Source organism: Lasioglossum baleicum, chromosome 1 (assembly GCF_051020765.1).
Source record: "Lasioglossum baleicum chromosome 1, iyLasBale1, whole genome shotgun sequence".
Taxonomy (NCBI): Eukaryota; Metazoa; Arthropoda; class Insecta; order Hymenoptera; family Halictidae; genus Lasioglossum; species Lasioglossum baleicum.
In genome coordinates this window covers 4,379,055-4,401,104 of record NC_134929.1, presented here as the reverse complement: position 1 = coordinate 4,401,104, position 22,050 = coordinate 4,379,055, and the positions used below count along the sequence as shown (strand labels likewise).

Sequence of the window (22,050 nt, the reverse complement as noted above, 5' to 3'; positions counted from 1 at the left end):
AGGCTTGCAACGTCACAACATATACAGGGTGTCCCACATAAATGAGAACACCTAAATATCTCGGTTATTATTAGTCGTACAAAAAATATCCACAGAATAAAGTTGTACTGTTTCAAGGGGCAAATTTGATGATGGCAAAAATTTTTTCTTAAGGTCATTTTTGTACAAGATTTCAAGGTCATCGACATTTTTTAAATGGACTGAGGTATTTTTTAATACATCAATCTATGCAGCTGGACATTCGTTATAAAAAAGTACTAACCTATGTATGTCTAAAAGTTAGTAGTTCACGAGATATTTCGATTTAAATAACTCTAAAACACCATTACTGTCGTACTAAGACGTTAGCGTTTACTTATCATACTTGTGTAACGTTTTAGTACGACAGTAATGGTGTTTTAGAGTTATTTAAATCGAAACATCTCGTGAACTACTAACTTTTCGACATACGTAGGTTAGTACTTTTTTATAATGAATATCCAGCTGCATCGATTGATGTATTAAAAAGTACCTCATTCCATTAAAAAAAATATCGATGACCATGAAATCTTGTAAAAAATGACCTTGAGAAAAGCTTTCACCATCATCAAATTCGCCCCTTGAAACAGTACAACTTTATTCTGTGGAGATTTTTTGTACAACTAATAATAACCGAGATATTTAGGTGTTCCCATTTATGTGGGACACCCTGTATATGTATTGTTCCGTCTCGTTTCTGCTTCGCTTTCTTCGTACTATAATGCTTGTATTATTTAACAGAGCTCTCTGAAACCCGGAACTGTGCTCGGAAGCGGACAAGTTATTAGGATACCGGCTAATTAGAACATCGTGACCGGATCTAACCAAGTGCATCAGATACAAATGCCTGGAAGACAAGTAAGTGATTCATCTCTGGTTCTGGTTAGAATTCGGTAGGAAGTAGGAATAACGCACGACTTAATCTTCTTCAAGGTGCAATACGTCAGACTTGTTAGTACTCCTTCGTCGGGGACCACGAATGTTGTCACTGTGGGTAAAGCAAAGTCGCAGACCACTTTGCAGACCATTGGCGTCAGTCAGAAGATCGGAGGCCAGCAACTTATTGTCAAGGTCTGTGCGAGTGATAAATAAAGCATGTTTACTAGTAGACTGTATCATTTACTTGCTACGATACGTTGATACAGGTGGTTCCATTGAACACTAATAACAAGTCGTTACGGACAGTTGCACCGGAGGCCACGTTAACCAGTAGCGGTCAGAGGTTGCTGATCCCTGCAACCGCTACGGTGGGCAGCAACCAGTCGAAGAATACCGTAGCTATTCCAGCATCTGCGTTGAGTCAATTAGCATCCGGACAGGCAGTTGTCCCGATCAACTCGAACGTGGGAAATATCGTAGTTCTACTAGCTCAGTACATCCAGCAACAGGTTCGGTATATTTCAGACAGAAAGAAAATTCTACCGGTACGAGAAGTAATTCCTAATTCCTAACACAAACATCGGACGACGCGAACATCAAATCCCAGCAAGCTATGCCCAGTCTTTTGGGCAGTACGTAGAACTTGCAAGCTTCGACAGGAAATTTATCTGTGGGACCCGTTATAGAAAACAAGGGCTTCCAGAGATCTTACACCGGCGTCGAGCCTAACGGCATCAGGCCGAGGAAACCGTGTAATTGTACCAAGTCGCAGTGTCTTAAACTGTGAGTATACATATGTAATTGAACTGTTGTTGTGTTCAATTTTGTCAACTGTACACCTGTTATTGTTCTAACTCGTCTTTCAAAAATGAAACGTCGACTCTCCGCTGTTTTTTTATGCGAATTGACAATTAAGAATCAATCCTGACGGATTATGAATGTGTTTTACGATAGATACTGCGACTGCTTCGCGAACGGGGAGTTCTACGACATGTGCAACTGCCCAGACAACCAACTGCTCCGATCTGCAGCTGCACTGCGCCGCAGCAATGTCGCGTTTTGGATCCCTGCTGCCGCGATACTGCACGGAGAACGGTGCTGGATTTTGCCTCGCCGTAAGAGGGCAACACGGTCGCACCAGGTCGCACTAATGTAGAACGTGCTATGTGGTAGATGTCGGTAAAGTAAATGTCTATGTAGGATGTATGTAGATGGATACTCTCGGAGAGAATCAGAAGCTTCGGGGAAGGTACCGAAGAACGTAGCCTACTCTACGTTTTACTTGCAACACGTGGTTAGGACTTGAGGATAAAATTCACTGCAGAATTTGTAGTTCAACGAGAACCATTTAATGATATTTATTCACACGGTAGTGACGTCCGTCGTAACCGTACGACGGAGAATATATTACAAAAGAGGTAAGCCTCGAAACACAGTACAACTGGATAAAGATGTTCAATACGTCTGACTCTATGAACTGACTATTTTGAACTGCTAGGGGTGCCTAGCGTAACGGTCGCTACGAGAGACGGTTGGGAGTAGGACCGCCAACTCCCTATCGGTGATCTCCCTAGGCGCGACCTAGGGGAATGGCGACACGAGCGCCATAATCCCTACATCTATTGTACAAATGTGTAGCAGCAGCAGTCTTTCTTTTTACTGACAAAATTAATATTTTTATTTAAATTACATACTATATACTATCAGGTCGTTCGGAAAGTAATTTCGTTTATCGTGTAGGGATGGCAATGCTTCCGTCTGTCATTACTAGACTGCGAATCTTTCTGCAAAGTAGAAATTGACTACATCGATTGCAAGAAATAGAAATCAAATTGAATGTTATTTCTTCAGCAAAGGAGAAAACGAAATGACTTTCCGAACGAGCTAATACATTAACATATTACAATAGGAGAGCTGCATAAAGTCTAAATAAAATCAATCTCATCATTTTCATACAAAGAAACATTTACCAGTTACTTTTAAGGTTCGGTAGGTGTAGAGTGTTGAAACGTCTTCGTGCAAAAAAAATGTGTCGTAGAAGGGAAAAGAAACTTAATTTATAATTTTCGGCTTGAGCGCGTTTCAAGCTACCCGAGTGCATCGGGCTGCCCGGGAGTGTCTCGATCTCGTCGGGCGGGTTCGGAAAGAATCGGACAAGTTCGGGCGAGCGAGTTTTCGCGATACTCGAGATTCAATTCTGCCACAGACTTAAGATACGTACAGACGTCTCATGCTATTGTTCTGTCACGCCGGATTTGCTGGGGCCAAAGCGGCCCCAATACCACTTCGGCGTCGCGCCCAATGTTACCGATAGCAACGTATTAGCAAGTACCGAATATTCTGTATACCCAATTTCTACTACGGATACTTAATATGATTTGAAGATTACAAATGTATATGGCGCGTGTATTTAAATGGTAAAAATTATGTAGTAGGATAATTATGAAGTACTACATACAAGTAATGTAAAGTAATAGATTCATGAGCATTAATATCTTTGCGTACATTTATATGATTGTTAAGAATGTGATCCCGTTTCTGTTAATTACAAAATTACAATAAAATTTGATATATGCAATAATATCTGATATTTCTACGCAGTTATTCAATATAGTTATGCAAGTTTGTTTCTTGCATTGTTAATTTTTTTAACAAACTTCCACAAGTTTATGGTGTTTACTTTGATTATTTCTGCATACGTTCACATGTATAAATTTTATTTGAATTACAACATTTTTAAACATTACATATTTAGCCGGTTTCGATTTTTTTATAAATGACATGCCTTCGAAATTTTCGATTTTTGTCCACTTTGGCGAAAACGGGCCTCGCTTCCGAATTTTTATATCAGGAACTGTTTGCCCGATTGAGCTACATTTTTTTTTGTTTTATTCGGAAAGGATTGAGCTGTTATAAAATAATTTTTTCAGCCTCGATAATCGACTTTACAATGTCGAAAAATTTAAATACTTTCTTTTTTTACGTTTTTTAGATGAGGGGCCAGAGTGATTTAAATTTTGAAAAAAATATGGTAAAAATATATTCCTTGAAGTTTCCCCTTCAAAAAGAGCATTTGGAAACGATGGCGATTCGAAAATTGGTGTTACAATGAGCTGGGAAAGTACGCGGTGTACCCCCGTTTCAGGTAGAGGCGAGTCGAGTACACCGCTGTTATGGTCCGTTGTCTATACCGCTGGTCTCGAGAAAATACCAGCAGACTGTATACGACTAAATGACTCTATTTATACCTCGAGAACAATATTAGTAACCACCCTTGGCCAACGACACCTTTTTAAGTAAAAGGTAAAAACCCCGAAACCCTCATCGGTTTGAATAGAATATAATCAAATCTTGTTGGGTTCCAGAAAACATTCCACAAGTTTGGACATTACTAAAAACGGATTGTCTATTTATTACATAGCGACAACGTAGCTAGTTGACACGAGGCATTCATTTTGGTTGCCTTTTAAGTTTTTAAGTTTATTTTATCTCCATTTCATCTACGAAACGTATTTTTTAAATTTTCAATACAGGCCAACATAAAAAAGTTGTAAAATGCAACTTTTAGTATTTTCTCTACAATTCCGACCAACTGCAATTTTTGAAAAAATATCTCTTCGCACCATGTAGTAAACAAATTGCTCTAACTTCTCAAAAAAGTTCAAATCGAATATTCCAATATAAAAAAGTTATCCTTCGTTTTAGAGCGTCCGAATATTAATGGGAGTCACTGTATATACAAAGGGAAAAGATATTTAACATATCGATTTCTACATTATATGCAAAAGAGTCATCGATATTGGAGATAGCTATGCTGCAGTTTTACCAAATGATTGTTATAATTCATAATTTTGCCATGGCTATATATGTAATTAATCGATTTCAAATGTTTTTATGACGAAAAGAAGCTTAAACACGCCACGGATCGAATAAGTTAGGCTGTGCCAACATCGAAACGTGTTCTTTGAAAAGTTCATGAACTTTTATTTGCGACTATCGACGACGTATTCTATTCTGCGCGTCATTTTTAATATGTTTACGAATATCAGCGTACACATACCGTGCATGATTGTTTACATCTTTCTTAATACTTTCGTATCGGAAAATAATATCTTTCAAATTCAAATTTAGATTAATTATGTTGATGTGTTAATATTTGTTACCAATATATGTACAAAACATAATTTTTAAAACTATACTTTTGTTCTGTAGATTACTTAAGTGAACGTTGTACATATATAATCAGGTTTACGTGAATGTGTTAAACAATCTACGAATTAAAAATATCAAAACATTAAAAAATTTTATATTTACATAAACAATTAAAAACATTAAAAAGATTTTTTAACAAGTCAACGAATATTTAGATAATCGTTTAATAAAATTATTTACGAATGAAAATTCTATACTTTAAATTAAGAAGCAATATACTCTGAATTTCAACAGCTCCGGAAAGTAGACAAGAAACCGCTCAAACGCTTTCGATGCGGGTAGGCGGGCATCGACGGTTACTGTACGAATATAATGCGGCAACATTGCACTTTTAAAGCTGACAACGCTGTAAAATCTAGCGTCCTGAACCAAACACCTTTCGCGTTCTAACGTCATGTAGTTCACTAGCTGACCGTTCCATTTCGATAGAGTCCGCTGTCGTGCTAGGGCATTTTCTACAGGGTCGGTAATACAGAATCCCGGCGTGACGGAACAATAGCATGCACAGTATTGCACAGTCTGACGACAGTCGACGATGTGCCATTCGATAGAGCACCAAGAAAAAACATACTGTGCAAAATTTCAACCCTGTATCTCGATCGGGAGGGTAGTTATGGGGTAAAATCGAAAAATCAGTTTTTGGCCTATTTTCCCTAGTTAATGACGTTTAGAAATTCTGAAAAAAATCTGACACATGTCAAGAACCCAAATACATACTTTGCAATTAGTTTCAGATTTTTAAAATGGAAATCCTGCTTGTAAAAAATCAAAAACCTCAAAAAAATCGAAAAAATGCAGATTTCACATGGAAGTTCTCGAGTGTCCACTTTCATATTTTTACAGTAGCAGTATATTGTTATAAGTATTGTTCATGAATTTTTTCAGATTTTTCGGTTTGGTGCGCCGTTGTTAAAAAAAATAAAAACCGATTTTTTCGACGTTTTTTCCGCGAAGAACTAAGCTAACCTTAAAATTGTTACGTTCTATTTATTCTGTAAGTCTATCAGGCTCTGATAAACCTTGAGCATTCTACAGAAGTAATTAAAAAATGAAATCAACTTAATTAATATTTCTACAGTATAATCATTACATCTAGAAATATAAATCACGTTTCCAACAATTCACTTGGCTCAGTGCGTTAGGTATGCGTACTCTCCTTGTCGAGACGAGCGGCCAGGAATACTCTCTCGTTCCCTCTCGGCAGGCGTCCAGGTATTGTCGCCGTACTCTCCTGCCGGGGCGCTACTGCTAACCAAGAGCGGCCGTGGTCCGTAAGCGCGATTCGTCTTTTCGCGCGCTCCCCTTACGTCGCTACCTCACGTCGGTCGTCAACAAACTATGCTTCTAGAAGCTTTTAGAAGCTTGTCGACTCTAAATTTCTTCTAGAATATTCTATACATGCTACAAAGTTAGAAATTTTTATGCAGTTGTGCGGGATTCGAACTCTGAACTTACCGTTTACTTCATGATGGTTTCCTCGCTGAGCCATGCGAACCTTTAGTGTTAGTTTCATTACTTTTTATTCTTATAGGCTCAAATCATATCAAATCATATAATTATTTATTTTCAATATACTGTTGGGCCCTTCTTATAGAGTTTCTCGCGCTGATTCCGAATCTGTCCTTAATTTTTCTCCTATACGCACAGTTTTTGAGAAACATGGCTTTGAAAAAAAAACATATTCACTCATGGAGGCAGCCATGTTTGATTCATTCGCATCAAATGCATGGAAAAACGTTCCGTTGCCAAGCGCCACCAAGCGCGCATCACGAAACGGAACGATATCAATCGCGCATCATATTGAATGCGACCCATGCGCCTAATGCGAGCAACGGAACAGACCCCTTGTCCGCTTCTGTCTGAGGTCTGAACGCGCTCGACGAAGTCGAGCCACTCTCGGGCCACCGGGCCACCCGATGGTGTGTCACGGATAGACTGCGGATCTTTATGCAAAATAAAAAATGTCAGCGTCGATTACAGGAAATAGAAACTAAATTGAATGTCATCTCTTCCCTTAATGATTTTAATAGAGGAGAAATCATATATTGACATCTTCAATTTTAAAAATTTTCCAACAACTGTCAATTTCATCTACTCAAGTTTGCTATAAATGCATAAAGATCCGCAGTCTATCCGTGACATATCATCGGCCCGAGAGTGGCTCGACTTCGTCGAGTGATTTGAAAATTACAGTCAAAACGTGTTGGTCGAGGAAGTGTCGACTTCCAGCTCAATAGTAATGACCGGTCATAAATCTTTCTATAGAGAACAGCCCCGGGAACGGCACTGAAAGAAATCGAGCCTACCGGGTTGGGTCTGCCTGGGTCTGCCTAGCCCGACCACAGCCGCGCGCCCGTAGTCTCTGTCAGGGATGGATCGTGGCAGTAAGGTTGAAATAACACACACTTTGCAGTATAAATATGTGTGAATATATATTTGATGTAACTTCTCGATGCCCGATGCGTACACGACACGACGAGAGCCCACTACGGACGAACGTTTTCACACAGTACCCTATGGGGGCAGCACTCGCATACAGCGCACATCGGTATATTCTAACACCCTCCCTATCGATGTGTGTCTGAACTGGACGAAGTTCACTTACAATTGTTTCAATACAACCGACGCAATGCAACGCAATTCCTTATTCTAAGTTTAACATTTTCACCGCATTTTCGTGTTTATTCTTCGGCAATGATTTCGTAAATATATCCGCGAGCATCGAATCGGTGTCTACATAGGCGATTTTAATTTCGTTTTTCTCTAATAATTCTCGAGTGAAGTGGTATTTAATGTCTATGTGTTTGCTTCTCTTATGGAAGACCGCGTTTTTGGCAAGTTCTATTGCACTTTGGTTGTCACAATTTACCATCACTGGATTTTCTACGAGCTTGTGACATTGCATGAAGTTTAACAGTCTTTTTACGTATATAACTTCCCTGGACACTTCTGAGAGCGCGACGTACTCCGCTTCCATCGTCGACAACGCAACCGTCTGTTGCTTTTTCGATTTCCTGCTGATCGCCCCGCCGGCCAGAGTCAGCACGCTTCCGGAGTGTGATTTTCTATCTTCTATGTCGCCTCCCCAATCGGAATCCGTGTATGCAATTAATTCCTTGTTGCTTTTCTCGTACTTGATGGCATATTTTGCCGTTCCTTTCAAGTACCGTATTACCCGTTTTGCCAGGATCCAATGTCCTTCTCCTGGATCGGAGCAGTACCTGCTTAACTCATTAGCTGCAAATACAATGTCCGGTCTTGTGGCGTTTGCTAGATAAATTAAACTCCCTACGAGTTCTCGGTACGGGCGATTCTTCATGCGTTCCCTTTCTTCGTCATTTGTCGGATTTAGATCTTTCGTGACCTTCGTTTTCGATTCGATTGGCGTGGTTACAGGTTTTGCTGATTTCATGTTGAATTTTTCCAACAGATCGTTTACGTATCTTTCTTGTGATAATTTTATGCAACCGGTTTCGCCCTCTCGTTCTATGTGAATTCCCAAAATATCCTTTATTGGGCCTAGGTCCTTGATCTCGAATTCCGCCATTAATTTTCGTTTGACGTTTCCCATTTCATTTATACTTTTTGAAGCCAGTATGATGTCGTCCACGTATAATGCCATTATGACTCGTTCTTTATTTTTTTCAAACACATATAGGCATGGATCAGCTGCGTTTCGGCTGCCGCCTTGACGTGTTACAAATCCGTCGAATCGTTTGTACCACTCACGTCCAGACTGTTTTAGTCTGTACACCTTTTCTGGGTTGTCTTCTACGAAGGGTTTAGGCTGTTCCATGAACACTTCCTCGTGCAGATCTCCTTGCACGTATGCCGATACAACGTCCAGATGATGCACATGCATTTCCTCCTCGACTGCTGCTGCAAGTAATGTTCGTATAGTCTCATAACGTGAAACCGGTGCGTATACTTCTTGGTAGTTGATTCCAGCTTCCTGGATATAACCACGGGCTACTAGTCTTGCTTTGTGCTTTTGGACATGCCCTTCTGAATCTCTTTTGGTCTTGAAGACCCATTTACTCGTTAGCACCTTTTTGTTTCGTGGTCGGGACACCAATGACCACGTTTCATTTTTATTCAACGTTTCTATTTCCTTTTCCATCGCTTCTAGTCACAAATTGGCATCGTGACGTTCCATTGCTTCGTTGATAGTTACTGGGTCATCTTGCTGTGACCTGTTCGCTTTTGCCGTGCTTCGAGTGTTGTAAATTTTCCTTGGTTTTTCGTCGTTTTCCGTTTTTTCGTGTGTCGGATTTCCGTGATCGCGTTTGTGGATATCTTTAACATTTGGATCTTCTTCCTGTTTCGGTTCTTTTTCTTCCTCTTCGTTGTGATTTCTGTCCTCTTGCGTTTTGCTTTCCTCTGTTCGACTTTCGAACAAGTCTTCGAGACCTTAATGAGACGCAATTGTTTTTTCTTCCTCGATTTCCTCAAAGAATTTCACGTCTCTTGCTTTTATCACCGTCTTCGTGCCTGGACGCCACAGGCGATACGCTTTCGATTCCTGAGAGTAACCTACGAGAATGTATTTTTCGCCCTTAGGGTCAAATTTTGATCGGTTACCCCTTTTATTTAACGCGATTACTTTACTACCTATCGTTCGTAAGAATCCTATATACGGTTTTTCACCGTGCCACACTTCGTATGGCGTTTTATCTGCCACCGATTTGGATGGACACCTGTTTCGCAAAAATGTGGCCGCATTTATTGCCTCTGCCCACAGTGACTTTGGCAGTCCCGCTTCTATTATGATACACCGCGCCATTTCTACTAGTGTACGATTCGCGCGCTCAGCCACGCCGTTTTGCTGAGGTGTGTATTCGACCGAAAGTTGTCTCGCGATGCCCTCACTTTCGAGAAAATTATTGAACTCTTTTGACGTGTATTCCTTCGCGTTGTCCGTTCTTATCCGTTTTATTTCGCGGCCTGTTTCTTTTTCAACTCGTTTTTTAAATATCTTAAACGCGTTCAAAATGTCTGCTCGTTGTCGAAGCATTACTGTTTCTGTATAACGCGTATGGTCGTCTATAAACGTCGCGAAATATTTTGCGCCGCCGATAGATTCGGTATTTATTGGACCGCAGATGTCCGAATGTATTAACCCTAGTTTTTCTCGCTCGCGATGCTCGGTACTTTTGAATGGAAGTTGTTTAATTTTTCCCTCCGCGCATACCATACATTCCGGGTTTTTGCTTTTCACATCTAAATTCATACCTTTAACCATACCGTTTGCACACATTTTTTTCAAGTCTACAAAATTCACGTGACCGAGTCTTTTATGCCATCTCGTACACTTGTCTGTACTCGCACTCGTTAGCAACGCACGATTTTCTACGACATCTACTATATAAAGATCGTTTCTTTTCACAGCTACCATCGCTGTTGTGCCGTCTTTTCGTTTTACAACAGCGTGGTTTTTATCAAAAATTACTCTGAAACCGTTTTTTGTAATTTGCGGAACCGATATTAAATTATTTTTCAACTCAGGTACAAATAGCGTGTTTGTTAACCTTATTTTGTTTGTGGTTCTATTTTCTAACCTTACTTCTATTACGGCTTCGCCGACACCGCGCGATTTTATCCATTGATCGGATGCTGTATAAACGTTCGACACTATGTTCTCTTCGAGTTCGCAAAATGTTCGTTTCTCGTTCGACATGTGTTTCGTAGCCGCACTGTCTAAACACCAAATGTTCGATTTTTGCACTATCACTTCGCACGCGACGGCTGTCATAGCCTCGTCGGATTTTTTTGATTCGCGTTTCTTTCGTACGTAACAATCAGCGCCGCGGTGACCGATTTTTCCACATTCGTAGCACTTACCACTGAACTTTGTTTGATTTTTGGGAACGTATTTATTTTTATACACTCGCGGATTCACTGAATTTGTTGTCTTCGTGTAGAATGCTTCACTGCTGTTGTCACTTTTCTTCTTGGACTGGCCATCTCTCTCCGTTTGTCGGGCGTCTTCTTCGAGAAGCTTCGTTTTCAGGCTGCTTATACTGGGTATCTCGTCGCGAGATTCGATTGCCACCGTGAAATTTTCGAAATCTTCGGGTAGCGATCCAAGCAGCATTATAGATTGCAGATCCTCTGGAATATTTATTCCCGCTTCCGCCAGTTGCTCGGTTTTGCTCGTGAAATCGTTGATGTATGTAGCCATCGATGTTTCCGGATCCTTTTTCATCCTGTATAATTGTTTGTACAACGTCGCTTTGCGTATGGGTCCTTTAGACTCGTAAATTCGTTCAAGTTCCGTCCAAGCAGCATGTGCGGTTTCCGCTCGTTTGATGTGGTTTAGTTGACCACGTGTTATGCTAAGCATTATCATAGCTAGGGCTTTTTGGTCTTTTTTGACCCACACAGCAAGATTTTGTTCCGTTTTAATTTCTGTGCCGTTTGCGTACGTCCATAGCTCGTTACATATGAGCACACTTCTCATTTGAAGTTTCCAGGACTCGTAGTTATCGTCGTTCAATTTGTCAATGTTCTGTGCGCCATGTAGTGCCGCCATATTTGCTTCTTATTCGATTACCACGTTTTACTTTGCAGGTTAGAGTTCCGTCTAAATTTTTCACTTACTGCTCTTTCGCTTTTACTCTTTTGTAACCTGGGCCCATAACCTGTCAGGGATGGATCGTGGCAGTAAGGTTGAAATAACACACACTTTGCAGTATAAATATGTGTGAATATATATTTGATGTAACTTCTCGATGCCCGATGCGTACACGACACGACGAGAGCCCACACACTACGGACGAACGTTTTCACACAGTACCCTATAGGGGCAGCACTCGCATACAGCGCACATCGGTATATTCTAACAGTCTCAATGTGTTGACTTCGATGGCGCACGCTGCGTAGTATGTGTGACCGCTGTAATAAGTATTTCAATACAGCCAAAAATGCGTGTGAAACGAGTCCTGCCTCCTCCACTCTGATCCAACCGTCCGCGCATTCGCACCTAGACACGTCACCGTAATACTGCCTGGGAACCTTCTTCTCAGGCTTACACCAAGTACAATGTCACCAGTTCGAATCCATGCGTGTTGGCGTCTTGCCGCCATCCCCTACAATTGCGTAGTAGTGGGCGGTAACGGTATCGTATCCTAACCCACTGCTGTTCCGCTATCGCTCGTACTTACGAGGCAGTGTATTGGATTACTTGTTGGACATAGACAAATCTAAAATGTTTTTTCACTACGTGAATGAAATATGTAATTTCAGGACAGACGCTGTCGATCCTTACGTCAGAAAATGTCTGTTCCAGGGTTGTTACCTTTCACTCAAAAAGGTATCGTTGGTCAAGACTGGTTGCTAATATTATTCTCGAGGTGTAAATGGGGTTATTTAGTCGTATACAGCGTCCTTTGCCAGCTCCTTGTGACGCCAATTTTTATATCTCCATTTCTTTTCAAGGTCTCATTTTACAGTGGAAACTCCAAGGAATATAAACATATTTTTTTCAAAATTTAAATCACTCTGACAGCTCATCGAAAAAGACGTAAAAAAAGAATTAGCTTAAATTTTTCAACTCCATACAGTTGATGGTCGAGGTTAAAAAAATAATTTTGCAATAGCCCAATCCTTTCCTAATAAAACCATAAAAAAAAGTGTAGCTCAATCGGATTTCAACGAAAATATGATTTCATTTGTTTCGTTGACAAAAAATTCGATTTTTTGCAAAATCCTGAGGTGGTAGACAAATTCTGAGACCAGATTTGAAATAAGCGTGGAAGAACCTACGGGAAATGATGTACAGCATGTTGCAAAAAAGTTTTATTGAAATTGTGCAGGTTTAACGAATTTTGTCAAGGTTAAAAAACATTCGTACCATCATTTCCCTACTTTTCCCATATTCTGCAAAGTTTGAGCTTTAATTTAAAAAAAAATTCATCGTTCTATCTCTTCTCTATCGAAAGTTATTTGATTTTAACACAGAATTCGTCGTGTTGGCGACCCGGCGGTGACGATCCTTGCAGCGACCCAATAGCTGCACGGGTCGCTGCAAGGACCGCTCCCTGGATCGCGACGGAATGGCCAAAAAAGGTCTGTCAGCTCTGACCGACCAGTCCTGAACCGCTAGAGGACTCATCAGTCAGGCGGGCCCTGCCCGAGACGCTGCGATATCGGAAGGCGGTTTAAGACTGTATATATAGAGGTCGGTGACGGATCAGGTAGCAGCGAGAAAGGTCTTTCTTTGACTATCTGTCCATCTTGTGGCAAATGTAGGAAATTACCCGCCACAAAATGTTACACCTCGCCGAATTTCAATGAGGCTAGACCTGGTTTTGGTGGTGAAATTCGCCCGCGGCGTGATTTTAATCGAGCTTGGACCATTCGATAGTCTACCCAAAAAAGAACCCTCTCTGCCAAGTCCCAGCCCCACATGTCATCCGTAAGAGTGGTTATTGAGAAAAATTCTATAAACCAGTTTTTGGCCCATTTTCCCTTATCATTTTCAGATTATTCCATTGCAAACTCTGGTTGTGAAAAAATGAACAACACGAAAAATATCGGAAAAACGCAGATTTCACATAGAAATGGGGAGAGCACTATCGCAGATTTAATTTAGCAATAAGATATTACCGCAAGTATTATGCTCAAATTTTTTCTAATTCCTGAGAGTGGTGCGTCATAGTTAAAAAAAAGAAAACCACTTTTTTCGGCGTTTTTCCAAAGTTATACTTATCTTTTCTGAATCTTCTCGAATACCAATTTAAATAAGAAGTTTCGTGTTATACAGGGCCAACGTCTAGTACTTATCGTTCGTGTTGCAATTCTTATATATTTGTACACCTTACCAATCATAAGAATATGCACTTTTTGTTGTGTATGCACATTTGTTTAAAACATTGATGTTTCATTTTGATGTTTAAACAAGTATTCATAGATAGAGAAACGTTTATATTCATTGTATACATATAAAATACAAGTTTCTGAATAAAAATTTAATTTTTTCTTAACGAACGGTTAATTGAAATGCGAATCTAATATCAAATTTGTGATCAGCGGCCCCAAAAACCTTAGCACACAGTATTTTTAGAAAGGTTTCTCGTGTTCTTCTAGTGTTTTTAATGCTTGGCCGCCTTTCCGGCGTTTCGAAACATTGTTTGTTGAAACCTGTTGCTTCGAATGCAATGTGTAACTATTATTTTTATCTATTATTCGAAAACTTTGAATAAATCCACGAATAAAACCACTAGACAGTTTAGTCTTGTTCTAATCGGAAGAACGCCCGGGACCCTGCTAGCATAACTCCATGAAAGAATTATGTGAAATGACCAAGTTCAGCAATTCCGTCTTTAGCGGTTTCACACCGATATACCTGGCTGGCCGTCAGGTTACCCGGGTTTATGGCATTACTATTGTGTTCTGGGCTCAGGCCTCGGGGCTCGACCCTCGGGCCTCGGTACGTGTTCATTCGAGCCTCGAGCTGGCCAAAAAGATCTTGAAGGATCCGAGAGGATCTTTTAATTAGATACAGATACTAGTTACAAATGAATCCGTAGCTTCGGATCCTTCTGCTTCGGATACAAAAGTATCTAATTAAACGTTGGATACAAGATACTTTTGCATCTAAAAATCTTCGAGTAACGAATAAAAAATTTTATATCTATTATTCGTGATCTGAAATTTGCAACCTGATACATATTTTGCCCAACTCTGCTGTAAAGTAAATTACGAGCTTATAAAGTCGAGCGGGCTCGATTCGGCTGCGCGATCTTTCATGACTACACTGCGGATCTTTATGCATTTATAGCAAAATTGAGTAGATGAAATTCATATAGTGGTTGGAAAATTTTAAAAATTGAAGATATCAATATATGATTTTTCTCCTTTATTAAAATCATTAAGGAAAGGGATGACATTCTTTTGAGTTTCTATTTCATGTAATCGACACTGACGTTTTTTATTTTGAATAAAGATCCGCAGTCTATCCGTGACACATCGGGCGGGTGGCCCGAACGTGGTCCACCTCGTCGAGCGCGTTCGGACAGAAGCGGACAAGTTCATGCGAACGCAGAGTTGAATCTCGGGCATCGCGATAACTCGCTCTCTCCTTCTATCGAAAGAACTTTCGTTAAAAATAAAAATGAGATAGATCGATGAATTTTGTAACCTTTTGTGGCGGGTAATTTCCTACATTTGCCACAAGATGGACAGATAGTCAAAGAAAGACCTTTCTCGCTGCTACCTGATCCGTCACCGATCTCTATATATACAGTCTTAAACCGCCTTCCGATATCGCAGCGTCTCGGGCAGGGCCCGCCTTACTGATGAGTCCTCTAGCGGTTCAGGACTGGTCGGTCAGAGCTGACAGACCTTTTTTGGCCATTCCGTCGCGATCCAGGGAGCGGTCCTTGCAGCGACCCGTGCAGCTATTGGGTCGCTGCAAGGATCGTCACCGCCGGGTCGCCACAGCGCGACAACCCGATGAATTCTGTGTTAAAATCAAATAACTTTCGATAGAGAAGAGATAGAACGATGAATTTTTTTTTAAATTAAAGCTCAAACTTTGCAGAATATGGGAAAAGTAGGGAAATGATGGTACGAATGTTTTTTAACCTTGACAAAATTCGTTAAACCTGCACAATTTCAATAAAACTTTTTTGCAACATGCTGTACATCATTTCCCGTAGGTTCTTCCACGCTTATTTCAAATCTGGTCTCAGAATTTGTCTACCACCTCAGGATTTTGCAAAAAATCGAATTTTTTGTCAACGAAACAAATGAAATCATATTTTCGTTGAAATCCGATTGAGCTACACTTTTTTTTATGGTTTTATTAGGAAAGGATTGGGCTATTGCAAAATTATTTTTTTAACCACGACCATCAACTGTATGGAGTTGAAAAATTTAAGCTAATTAACTTCCCGATTTTATAGGGAAGTTATTGTAATGACCCCGAAAATCGAAAATCGATTTTTTAGCAGATCTTCACGTTTCATGGTCATTGCAGTCATTTTAGACTATTTTCAGCAAAATGTTCGTATGTGTGTGTGTGTGTGTGTGTGTGTGTGTGTGTGTGTGTGTGTGTGTGTGTGTGTGCGCGCGTATGGCCGTTTCTATGTAATCAAATTTTTCGTTAACGTTTTCAGAAAAAGTAACAACGCGATCAGGATGATGAATGATGCAATCGATGTGCCCCGCTGTAACTTAGAGCTGATTAGATTTTGGTCCATTTTGGTCAAGTAGTTTTTTAGTTTTTTTAGTTTTTTCGGAAGAAGTTCATTCAACAATGCAATTTATACGAGAGAACGGAAAGTTTCCACCGAAGAAACAAACGTAATTACACAAAAAATTTTTTTTCGATTTTTTTAAAATTAAAAAAAAAAAATTTTTTTTAATTTTTTTTTTGTACTTTAAGATGATGTTTCCGCTTACAATAATCGAAAATTATCCCAATGCAAGAGTGAGTTATCATCTCTACTCCCGAGAATACATTTTCAAAGAATATCGATGAAAGTACAAAAAAAATTTATATTACAATCTTTAAAAAAACAATCAGTGCAAAACGAATTATTAACTGAGATTAAATTGAAAATTAATATAAACTATATGATAATTATTAATAACATTGATTGTAAAAACGGATTGGTTAATGGAGCACACACATGCGGAATATTAAAATTTATTACTTTTCAAGAAAATACTAAAATTCCGTCTATATTGTGGATAGATTTTCAATTGGCCAGAGTAGGAGTGAAAGTACCCAGATAGCACACAGATATCCTATGTACGTCCAAAGAACGCCCGTTTCGGATATTCCGTACATTCCGAGGACGTCCCGGCAATATCCAAATGTGCCAGTTATGTCCTCATTATGTCCTCTGAATGTCATAGGAACGTACCAGTTACAAAGTTGGACATCCCGAGGACGTACTGTGTGGACATTCTCATAACGTTTTTCGGATGTCGGAAGTAACGTTCTCTGGACATTTTGTGAACGTTTTTCGGATGTCGGAAGTAACGTTCTCTGGACATTTTGTAAATGTTTTTCGGATGTCGAAAATAACGTCCTTTGAACTTTTTGTGAATGTTTAAACAAGTTTTAACTTTTACTTAAATCTTCATTTACTTTATAACTTTATTTTCTGTTGGTAAACGTATTAAACAATCTGATAAATTGTACATATTTCAGAAGAACGATTTCTTTGCAACGTTAAAAACATATTCAACAAAAGTGCAATTATACTATTTATTATTATTTTTTTTAAATCTACAAGATTTTATTTATTATATATGAGGTTATTTATTTATATTGTACATGTATAAAGCAGGGCTGCTACGTCTCTACAAGCAAAACTCGGTAGCTGCTTAGGGGGTAATAAAATTGATAAAGAACGTAAAATAAGCTTTCAACATATTTTTTAATTAAAAATACAATGTGCAGGTATATAATTGAACTACAAGTCTTTGACTATAACCTTATTGCGCTCCATGGCCCTCCTGAGCCATGACTGAATAGAAATTTCCGTTTCTTTTTTATTTTTTGAAACTCCCGATATTTCTGCTGCATCTAAACAATGGAATTTTAGTTAAATAATATTCAATCGTATACAAATAAATATAATAATAAAATAAACGTGATAATTACCTATTATTATTTTGGCTAATTTTAGAGAATGAAACATTTTTTTGCCTTTTCTTCCTAGCCAACTGTATTCTGTACCAAATTTGTTAGTCATTAAACAGGCCATGACCCGTTTTACAAAATTGTAATTATTTGTGCCTCCTAGTGTTGCTAATTCGTGGACCTGCAAATTAATCATTTTGTTACAACTGAATTGGAATTCTATTCGTATCGTTAACGTTATGTTTTTTTACCGCGTCTCTAAAATTGTTCTCATCTTGCAGATGTGTTTCGAACTTCTGCAATTCTTGTTCACAATTAATTGGAAATAATATATTTAGTTTGAAAATTGATGGTCTTTTTTGTCCTGGCGCAGAATGCTCTTTCAAACTTTTTTCTAATCCTTCTACTCTACTTAAAACATCCGTCATTATACTGCGCAATAGGTGCTGCTGTTCTATTATGGTTTTTAAATATTTTTGTACTGTATTGCTGTTATTGTCCAGCTGAGACGTCTCTTGGTTTTCTGAAAATTTAGATTTGGTAGGTGTCAGGTGCTTAAAAATATTTTTGTATTATTTGTTTATATATAAATCTATTAATATGGTTACCATTAATTACAACAGATTTCGTTGGAATATTTTCTCTGTTGTAAATTTCATTATTGTTCGTGCATACATCTGAAAACAATAATTATTTTTGTTATAGGAATGTGATAATTATAAAAGAAGAAAAATTAAGTAGCTATAAATAGTACAATGCTGCATAGCATAAAACTATTCATTTACAAACCTAATGTTTCATGTATTTGCAACGTAGGAGGCAGTGGCAGAGATATTAACGAATTGGAATCGTCATCGGTGTCGCTGCTTGATACATGCTTGTTTTTTTGTCTTTTTCTCTTTTTTGGGGGTTCAGCTTCTGACTGCAAGTCTGATGTTTCTTCTGCCACTTTGGCCTTTGATCTTGCTTTTGCGTAATCATCTGAAAGTATTTTTAATGATAAGTATTTATTTTAGTTTCATTGTACATAGTACAACATTTTTAACTTACCAAAGGTTCCATTTATAAAACATTTAACTTTGTGTTTCTCCCAACCTGTGTTTATTTGTTCACATTTTTTAATAGCATTTGCTAAACGATTTGGTGGTAATGATGGCCAGTAGCAGTAACCATTTAGCAACCATGCTGATGGTACTGCCTCTACCGTGCCATCTTTCACAAATTGTACGATGCTCCACGAATTCATACTGCAAATAGTTAACAAAATTAATACAATTGAAGAGTAATAAGAAAACTTATTTAAAGAAATGTTGTCTGCAATTATCTGCAACCGTAATATCTAACGATTTCAATCCTACGTTAAGCCTGTACGACGATCATTGGCAGAACCATTTGAAAACTGATAACGAGTAAACTTTTGATGTTATAATATCAATAGTATAGGTAAATTTCCACACCACCCATATGAGGTATTACCCTGGCGCGTTACTGTTTTTTTTTATAACATAGGTAGTTCGCCAATAGTCCTATCGTCCTATGATGTGGTTAAATTTTTTTTATCGGATTGCAAATTAGCGAGATAAAAATATTTTATTAATTTGTGATCCGGTAAGAAAAAATAGACCACGATTTTGCTGGCTTTACATACAATACAACTGCAATAGTTACAGTTGACTGGGACAGATATACTTATTGAGCGTGCTAAAAATTCTGTAACATGAAGGTAGTTTCTAAAATATCTACCCTCAAAAAAAGATATACATGTACGGACTTACGGAGAGCAATCAGAATGTAGCATGGGAAAAACAATAATTTTTTCTTCAAGTTTCAATTTAACATATTTATTAGCAATGTCTGCAATATCGAACATTTCCAAAGGACCTAAATCAGGAGATTCAATTAAAAAAATTCCAAAGCAGGACGATCTACAAGGAGTTTTATAAAAATCTTTCAGATGTAAAAACTTTCTACCAATAATTTTATATGATTCATTCAATAATACTATATTTTTTACAACAATTATATCACTACTACTAAGAGAACAGCAATTATTAGGCTCAGTAGTTTTTAAACAGAAATGCTGAAAATCGACACGTTTGAATTGTTTCGTAATTTTGATATTTGTTATTAAGGGCCCCTCAAAATGTTCTTTTTTAAAAATAGGTAATTTATTTTCATACATCTTTTTCTTCGAGGGAATATTGCATTTTTCCGAATGTCGTTTTACTATTTGTTCCAATACTTTATCGTTTTTCCGAATAGATTTTAAAATGGATTGTAAGAAATTTTCATATTTAAAAGAACTGAAATTGTCAAGAGGCCCGTGATTTCTAACATCTTCTGCAATATGTATAAGATTGTGTATATTGTGAGATATATACTGAGATCCGTATAGGCTTCCGTTTCCGGTTGTGTGAGAGGTTGTAGTGGGTAACTGCTGTGCGTGATTTTTGTGAGCTAGAGTAGGGTGGAAAGAAGTGTGAGTGCTGAAAGCTGCTGAGAGTGGTTAGGAGGAGTAGGGAAAGGCGGGAGAGAAAGGGCTAAGGGCGTGGGAGTGCGAGAAAGAGCAATAGGAAGGGGATAAGTGAGTGGGGAGTGTAGGTTAGGTTTGCGAGGAGATTGGCAGGTGGGCGCGTGAAAAGAAAGTAGGAGGAAGGTGGCGCGATCTGGAGAGAGAATAAGTAAACTAGGGGTCAATTAGACTGAGAAGCGGGAACTTTTGAAAAGGAATAAGAGGGAAAAAGCTAAAAGTGTAGGAAAACGGGCGAGAGAAGAGAGATAGAAAAGGGTATGGAGAGGGAGGAAGGGAAGGGAAGACTGGGGAGGATTATGAGGGATGATAATTTAGAGCGGTGGTTCAGCTCAGAAAGTGTGGACAGCACGGGGAGGAAAAGAGGAATCGAGAGCGTAGAGGGAGGGGGGGAGGACGTTAATGCAATCTTTAAAAGAAGCGATACCACGAGCAGGTCGCCGCAAAAATATAGTAGAGGTGAGGGAGGGAAATTTAAGGAAATGGAAGAAATGTTTAGAGGGCTAATGGGAGAGGTGAGGAGGATGAGGGATGAGATGAGGGGGGAAAGGGAGGAAGGGAAATTATTAATAGATGAATGGAGGAGGGAAAGGGAAAAATGGAGGGAAGAGAGAAGGGAGGAAGAGTTAAATAGGGAAAGGATGAGGAATTGGTTAGAAAGCTTAGAAGAAAGGGTGGTAAAGGTAGAGGGGAGAATAGAGGAGGTGGTTAGGGAGGAGGGGGAAGGGGGTAGGAGGGAAAAAGCAGAGAAGAGAATGGATAGTATAGAGGGAAAATTGGGTAAAATGGAGGACTGGATAGGTGAAAAGGAAAGGGGGGGAAAAGAGACGGGGGAGTATGGGGTAAGGGGAGAACTAACGTTAGATGAGAATAGGAGAAGAATAAGGTTGTTAGAAATTAAGCAGGACAAGAGGGATAGAGAGGAGAAGAAAAACAATATTGTAATAAGGAGGATAAAAGTCGAGGGTAGTGACTTAAAAGTAGAGGTTAGAAGACTGTGGGAAAAGATGGAGTTGAAAGAAGAGGGTATTACGGAAATTAGGAAGATAGGGAAAGTAGGTAAAGACGGAAGGGGAATGGCTCTAGTGAAGTTGGCAAGTAGGGAATTTAAAGGAAGAGTAATGGAGGGGAAGAAAAAGCTTAGGGGGCAAGAAGAAAGGGTAGATGACGATCTAACAGAAGAGGAGAGGAGGGCAAGGTGGAAAATTGTAAGGGAAGCTGAGAAAGAAAGGAGGGAGGGAAAAAAGGTCCAGATAGGTTACATGAAGTTATGGGTAAATGGAAAGGTGAAAAGATGGGATGAGATTGAGGAAAAATGGATGGAGGGGCAGGGAAACGAATAAGGAGGGAATCAGGGGAGGGTGGGGATAAGGGGAAGAGGGAAGGGTATAAAATAAGTTTCTGGAATGTGGCAGGGCTGTTAAATAAAGATAACGATTTCTGGAAAGGGATAGAAGATTGGGAAGTAATTGTAATGATGGAAACCTGGATAGAAGAGAAAGGGTGGGTTAAAATCAGGGATAAGCTCCCAAAAGGGTATGTATGGGAGGCTCAATGGGCAAAAAGGGAGGAAAAGAAGGGAAGGGCAAAGGGGGGTATGGTAGTGGGGGTGAGGAAGGAATTAGAAATAGAAAGGGAGGATAAAAAAGAAAGGGAGGGGATTATGTCGGTGAAGGTGAAGATAGAGGGGTTTTGGTGGAGGGTGGTGGGGGTATATGTAAATGGGGATTTAGACAGGAAGCTAGATGAGATGGGGGAATGGGTAGAAGCTAGGGAAAAAGGGGTAAGGGTGATTATAGGGGGGGATTTTAAT

At 39.1% G+C, this 22,050-nt stretch overlaps 1 protein-coding gene and 1 pseudogene across 3 annotated transcripts in view; one reads left to right on the top strand and one right to left on the bottom strand.

Moving 5' to 3' along the window:
• The window catches only part of LOC143210934 (protein lin-54 homolog), a 110,210-nt pseudogene that overhangs the window by 174 nt on the left and 87,986 nt on the right, over positions 1-22,050 (top strand). Inside the window, exons 2-5 of the transcript XR_013009356.1 lie at positions 754-876; positions 952-1,089; positions 1,164-1,406; positions 1,505-1,680. The product of XR_013009356.1 is annotated as a protein lin-54 homolog (transcript). The remainder of the gene's footprint in view (positions 1-753; positions 877-951; positions 1,090-1,163; positions 1,407-1,504; positions 1,681-22,050) is intronic.
• On the bottom strand, positions 17,252-20,221 carry LOC143210206 (uncharacterized). Of its 2 annotated transcripts, XM_076426864.1 has the most exons (8): positions 20,089-20,221; positions 19,483-19,588; positions 18,758-18,954; positions 18,497-18,688; positions 18,316-18,384; positions 17,959-18,230; positions 17,729-17,888; positions 17,252-17,650 (listed from the first exon to the last, which is right to left on the bottom strand). In XM_076426864.1, exons 2-8 carry the CDS (start codon positions 19,575-19,577, stop codon positions 17,538-17,540), a joined length of 1,098 nt encoding a protein of 365 aa, XP_076282979.1. In that variant the 5' UTR covers positions 19,578-19,588; positions 20,089-20,221; the 3' UTR covers positions 17,252-17,537. The 2 variants fall into 2 exon arrangements, with proteins under 2 accessions (XP_076282979.1, XP_076282973.1); XM_076426858.1 differs by lacking the exon at positions 20,089-20,221 and having other exon boundaries at positions 19,483-19,981.